General features: G+C 32.7%; 1 protein-coding gene across 1 annotated transcript; it reads right to left on the bottom strand.

Moving 5' to 3' along the window:
- Nucleotides 1–1,481: 1,481 nt before the first annotated feature.
- On the bottom strand, nucleotides 1,482–3,926 carry LOC131180820 (dnaJ protein homolog). Its single transcript, XM_058148562.1, has 6 exons — nucleotides 3,622–3,926; nucleotides 2,892–3,057; nucleotides 2,658–2,796; nucleotides 2,277–2,553; nucleotides 2,006–2,204; nucleotides 1,482–1,924 (listed from the first exon to the last, which is right to left on the bottom strand). Exons 1-6 carry the CDS (start codon nucleotides 3,769–3,771, stop codon nucleotides 1,599–1,601), a joined length of 1,257 nt encoding a protein of 418 aa, XP_058004545.1. The 5' UTR covers nucleotides 3,772–3,926; the 3' UTR covers nucleotides 1,482–1,598.
- Between the last annotated feature and the right edge of the window lie 2,553 nt (nucleotides 3,927–6,479).

The following is a 6,479-nucleotide window of genomic DNA, read 5'->3' as shown; positions in this document are numbered from 1 at the left end:
TAATTTTCCAAATCTTACATTTAATTTTCAAACTTTGTACTTAATTATCACAACAATTAATACAATTTCAATTTATTTTTATATTTTAATCTGAATGAGATTTTGATAAAGCGTATTGATTCGGTCAAGTTCTCACAAGGTTGATACAAGTCAAAAAGCGCATAGCTAATATATTCAATATTTGATTTCTTAAGTAGCCAAGCTGTTTGCCAAATAAACACATTTATAAATATTTTTTTCGAAATAAATGGGGCTCAAATAATGAGTAATATGATTTTATTAACTTGAAATTATCTCAATATATTAAGAAACATTTTTTTTAATTAAATATAATATCAATACTTGTAAAATAAGTGAAATTTAGAATAAATTGATAAGATTACAGATTAGTTCGATTCTGAACTGAACTTTAAAAATTGAATTACTAAAAATAATATTTTTATGAACTGAGATCGAACTAAAGTAATAGTAAAACCGTATCAAACCGAACTCAAAAAAATTAGTTTGGCACGTTTTAGTTTGATCGGTTTCGTGACAATTCCGGTGCATTGTAGTAGAGCCAAACTCAACCCCACACATAAAAAAAAAAAAAAAATTTCTCAATTCATCAATGCAAACTCAAAAACACAGAATGAAAATAAAAATTAAAATTGTTTCAATTAACACAAATGCATCAAATACATTTCAATCTCAACAAATATGCAAGCCTAAAATAATATGCAAGCTTCAAATCAAACTCAGATGTATCGGAAGAATTCAAGCAAATGAAAAAGCGAAGAGCTCATGAACACAAGATTGCTGATCACCAGATCTAAATGGTACAAAGCAGCAAATCAAGGTGGAAAATCCAAGCAAAGCACATCTTTTCCTCCAAGAGAAACTGCAACAGAGTCCTTGCTAAAACAGAAGGCACGACCAATGAAGCTGTGCGATTCTAGCGCAAAGGAAAGATTAACTGAGGAAGATAGGCAGGGAGAGGAACTGAAAAAGAAAAAGAAGAAAGGAGAGTGGCATGGGACTATCATGCAATGAAATGAGAGATAGGCAGAAAAAAAAAGAGAGGAGGGAGATGGTGGGAGTGGATATGAACGGCCACGCGATAAAATGAGAGAAGGTAAAAATGAAAAAACTTAAATACCTAAAGTAAGAGAAGTGTAAAAATAATGTAATATTAATAGGGATCGATTCGATTAATTTATTTTATTTATTTAATTAATTAAATCACATCAAATAATTAATTTTTTAAAAAATAAAATTAAAACCAAATCAAACTATTAAAAAATCAGACTAAAAAGCTGATTTTTCTCAAATCGAAGCTGCCACATTCGAAGCTGATCAAATTCATCAAAGCATAGAATGTAACCTACACAAAGAAACACAACATGAAATCTACCCTAAAGAACCAACTCAGCAGTTATGGGATTTTCTTCTTCAAGAAATAATAAATAATCAATTGGAAACCACAAACTCAAAAGCAACCCTCCAGAAAAAGATGCCATGTACTCATTTCCTGAAAATTTCTGATTATCACGTGTTTCACGAGTGGGTTACAATTACTTAGAAATTAGCCCTGTATTTCAACACTCGATTCAATTCTATCACTGCTGGGCGCATTGAACCCTTTGTCCGCCGCTAGGCATCTCCTCATGCTCCTCATATGCATCCTGATGAGCATGGCCCTGCTGCTTCCTTCTCATTTCCTCCTCCATATTAACATCACGTAGGGTGGTCTCCTCACATTCATCCAGGTCCATATCCGTCAGCTGACTCAATGGCCTTGGAGGCAAAATTGCCTCTAGTGCTTTAACTTTATCTGGAGTCAAAGAATCAGGAAATTCCACAGTAAAATGAATATATAGCTTCCCCTTCATGAATGGCCTTTGGTACATGGGCATACCCTCATCATTAATTGCCTTGTATGAATCTGCATAATGCACAAATAATTAATTAAATCTAGCAACAATTAGGATTTAATCAAATGAATTTATTCATTCACTTAAATTACCAGGCTTGACAACTTCCCCAATGTTTGATTTTATGAGAAGCTGTCTCCCATCCAAGTGTGTCAATACAAACTGATACCCACAAAGAGCTTCGGTGAGGGATAGAGTTTGCTCAACAATAAGGTCATCCCCCTTTCTCTTGAATTTTTGATGTTCCTTTTGCTGAAGGACAAAAACTATATCTCCAGTGATCGTATCAGTCTACGAAACACAACAACAAAACAAACAAATTTAATCCAGTATACTCAAAAAGACATCAAGTCTGCAACATACCGCTTCATCAGCTTCACCAGGGAATGTAATTTTCTGCCCATGACGCATGCCCTTTTCCACTATGACTTCCAACACCTTCTTCTCTGGAACAACTTTCTCACCCTTGCATTGCACGCATTTATCCTTCTCACTAATTGACTCACCAGTACCCTTACATTCATTGCAAGGATGCTGCATCTGCTGAATCATTGATGGGCCAAGCTGCCTTATTGAGACCTTCATACCAGAGCCCTGACAACCAGGGCACTTCATTGAAGCTCCTGATTTTGATCCCTTTCTGCCATCCACTCATTATTAAATCCCATATCAGTAAAATCACCACAACAAAGAAAGAAAGCACAAATAATATTGCAATAGAAAAAGTATGACGAAACAACTCACCCCTTGCACTTTGAGCATATAACATTGCGGGATAGAGAAAGCTTCTTAGCTGTACCAAGATATAGATCCTCCAAAGAGACCTTCAATGGATGAACAACATCCTCTCCGCGTCTCTGCCTCCTTCCTCGGCTACTGCCACCTATGTTCAAACTAGTGTAGTTTAGCCACAGAATAAAAACATACTCAAGCTTGATCATTGGCAGAACCATCACCATACAAAAGAACTGTCCTTACCTCCAAATGGACTCCCACCAAAGAAGGACTCAAAAATGTCAAAAGGGTTATGGCCACCACCGCCACCACCCATTCCTTCCTTAAGAGCATCCTCACCGTATGTATCATAGATCTCACGTTTCTCTGGATCGCTCAAAACTTCATAAGCCTGGGCCAGTTCCTTGAACTGCAATATCATTCCAACAACAATTTCACTTAATCATATCAAAAAGTACTAAATTATCAACAAATCATCATAACCCTAAAGCACTAACCAAAAACCAAACAATTCCTGCTAATTTTTTTCCCTTTACATCAACACAATTGCTATTACCAGATTAGGAGAAACATTGAAAATAAGAAAACACCTGCCTACACAAATCATATCGGTTCCAGTACAACTCAAAGACAAAAATTCTAATCAAAGAAACCCAATTCCATAAAATTTCACCAATTCTCTGTCACTCTTCCCTTTAATTTTCCCTTTTCGTCAAATTTCTCAGCTATCAACGAATCAAAAAGCTAAATAGTTATATCAATCTTATCTAAATCAAACTAGAAGGAATACTTGCAATTCCAACGAAATAAAAAAAAAAAATCATTACAGTACATAGAAGATATACCCAAAAATAAAATTCACAGCAAAAATCCATAATTATCTTCTTAAGAACATTAAATTAAATGGGAATAGAGACACCGAAGAAAATATCCAAACAAACTCTTAAATTAAGAACAAGAACAAGAAGATTACCTTCTCCGGATCGCCTCCCTTATCAGGATGGTTCTTCATAGCGGCCTTCTTATAAGCCTTCTTCAAATCATCCTGGGACGCGTTCTTCGAAACACCCAATATCTCATAGTAGCGGCTGTTATCACTCTTCTTAGGTGCTCTCCCAAACATCTTCCTTCTTTTCCACTATACCAAATCAAACACAGAGAAAAATCCAGAAATTCAAATCTCCAGATACAACCTGCAGATTTCTTATTCTACTTGAGAGAAGGCTCTAGACACGTATAGAATATTTAATAGGAGGAATGAATTGCCTAGAAGGATCAAGGCAGGGAGAGCTTTATAAAAGGGCGGGTTAATTGTGCCGTGTGACAATGGACGGTTGAAATTGAATCCTAGCGTGATGATTTCAGAAGAGTCTAGAATTCGCTTTTTTCTCTCTTTTTTGTTGCCTCATGGTCTTGGTCTTCTAGATGCTTCCTCAAAAGCATACCATTTCCCGAATTCCGGTTAAACGGCAAGGAAAGGAAGGAGAAAGTTTTCCATATTTTACAATTATATTTTAATATTTTAATTTTAATAGTTTTATCTCAATATCAAATATTATTTATAAATTTATCTAACAATCAAGATTAAAGTTAAATGCAAATGTATCAGCTGTTTAGAATAAAAAATACTATTCTTTAAATTATTAATTATATTTTTAATAAAAATAAAATTTCTTTTTTAAAAAAATATTTGTGCACTTGTCTCAAATACTTTTTAAAACAGAAAAAACACATGCTATATCTTTACTTTATGAAAAAAATTTTAATGCATGCTATTCATATAAACAAATAGTTAGAGAGTTATCGAAAAAAAAAAGATTTATTAAAAAAAAGCTTAATCAAGAAAACTAATTTCCTTATAGGAGTTTTGCTTTTATGTCCCAAATGATGCTAAAACAGAACATGGAGCACTTAAATTAATTATTAATTATAAGCTTTTAAATAAAGTCTTGCAATATATTAAGTATCCAATACCTAATAAAAGATATTTATTAAAGTAGTTATATATCTATATATATTATAAATTAAGTATAAAAAATGGATTTTGTAAATTCAAATTATTGAAAAAGATAGATATAAAAAGAGATTTAATGTTTCTTTTGATCATTATAAAAGAAATATTATGTAATGCTCTGTATTTATAGACCATATTCAGTCTATTTGATAAGAAATTCAAATATTAAATATTGTATGTAAATTAGATTAAGTGAGTGGTTAAATTAAAAGTTTGTAAAAAACACCTATTGACTTTATAGCAAAATCAATAAATTTTGGGGAAAAAAATTGAAATTTTCTAAATTAGCATCTAATAGAGATTAATTAAGATCATTAAGTGTGATTACTTAGCAATTAATCACTAATTAAATAGGTGGAAGTGAGGACAAATGGCAAAGTGGCGTACGTTAAAAGAGGATAAATATCTAGAGCATGTGGATTGACACAAATTTTGTGTCTTATTCTTCCTACTTCAGTCGAACCTCCCTCTTACTCTTCTTCTACATTTTACTTTCGTCCAATCTCCAATACCAATCCTAATATTTGAATCTCAGATGCTATTTTATGATGGAATAGAAGGAATTAAATAACAAGCCATGAAATCAAAGTGAAAGTGAAGAAAAAATTCAAGATAGGTGAAATTTGAATTCAAGTGGGAGAATATGAAATTTCCAAGGGAAAAATAGCTAGATTGAACTTCAAATTCAAGTTAAGAATATTAATCTCTTCTTAAGTCTTGTACCTATTGAATTTGAGTCGAGGATTGATGGGAATTTTGGTGGAACTGATGAAGGAAAGTAAAGATTGAGTGGTGAAGGCAAACTAAGGGTGAGGCAGAATTATTAGTGTGGCTGACCAAGATCCATACACTGAATTAGACTTGGAATTTTTAATGAAAAGTGGTTGTAATTGGGAGTAATTTGCTGGAACTAAATTGAGATAAGTACTTCTCCAAGCTTGTTATAAAAATTATTACTTTATGAATCATTGTATGGTGACTGTCAGGATTAGTGAATCCAGTGAGTAGTCTGCACTAATTTGGCTATAAGTTGAGTTATATAACCAAAATTTTCTTAAGACATAAACCTAAAATTTCTATGTTTTGACCTGGACTTAATTTTAAGGGTAAAGTGGCTGAAATTTTAGTGTAATTTGATATTGCAAATCTAGAATTTCCTGGAATTCAGCAAGTCAGTCCTGTGACCTTCGTGTAATAAACATGGCATATCTCCCTCCGTATATCTCCAATTGAGGTACTACAAGATGCTTTGGAAACTTAAGACATAGGCCTAAATTTTGCTTTAGAGACCCTGCACAAATTCTAGGTGTAAAGTACTTGAATATTGAGTGCAAACTTGAATTGGAAATTTAGAAATGTGAAATTTTCAGGAAAATGTATCCGGGAATAGTAGTTAGTAATTTAGCTATAACTCATGATGTAGGCCTCCAAATTAAGTGATTCTTGAATTGTTAAAAACTTAAAATATGTAAGAAGATATTTTTTGTAGACTATTTTAATTGAATCTATCTTTAGAATGGTCAAATTAGCTTATGAACAGGAACTATGAATTTTATTTGTAACCAGAACTAGTTATGTAAAAACTAGATAGTATGTAGAAATTGGAGCATAACTTGAGTTTTAGACCTTGGAATGGGGTGATTCATGATTCAAATGAAAGTTAAGACCCTAAGCTATAAATTGTATGAAGACCATAAGAGCTAATTCTTTCTTTAGAGAATCCAAGGAGTTAATAGAAAATAGGGTGCTAAATGGGCGCTCCCTGAATTGGTAATCTAACTTCTTGAATAGTTTGCATATAAAGGGTTATAAATGAA

Source organism: Hevea brasiliensis, chromosome 6 (assembly GCF_030052815.1).
Source record: "Hevea brasiliensis isolate MT/VB/25A 57/8 chromosome 6, ASM3005281v1, whole genome shotgun sequence".
Lineage (NCBI taxonomy): Eukaryota > Viridiplantae > Streptophyta > Magnoliopsida > Malpighiales > Euphorbiaceae > Hevea > Hevea brasiliensis.
Note: the sequence above shows the minus strand (reverse complement) of the source record. Positions and strands in the feature narration are given on the sequence as shown.

Coding starts and splice junctions, on each gene's coding strand:
- LOC131180820 (XM_058148562.1), bottom strand. CDS start 3,771: ATGTTTGGGAGAGCACCTAAGAAGAGTGATAACAGCCGCTACTATGAG. Junction 3,058..3,621: donor AGGGAGGCGATCCGGAGAAG/GTAATCTTCTTG, acceptor ATGATATTGCAG/TTCAAGGAACTGGCCCAGGC. Junction 2,554..2,657: donor ATATGCTCAAAGTGCAAGGG/GTGAGTTGTTTC, acceptor AGTGGATGGCAG/AAAGGGATCAAAATCAGGAG.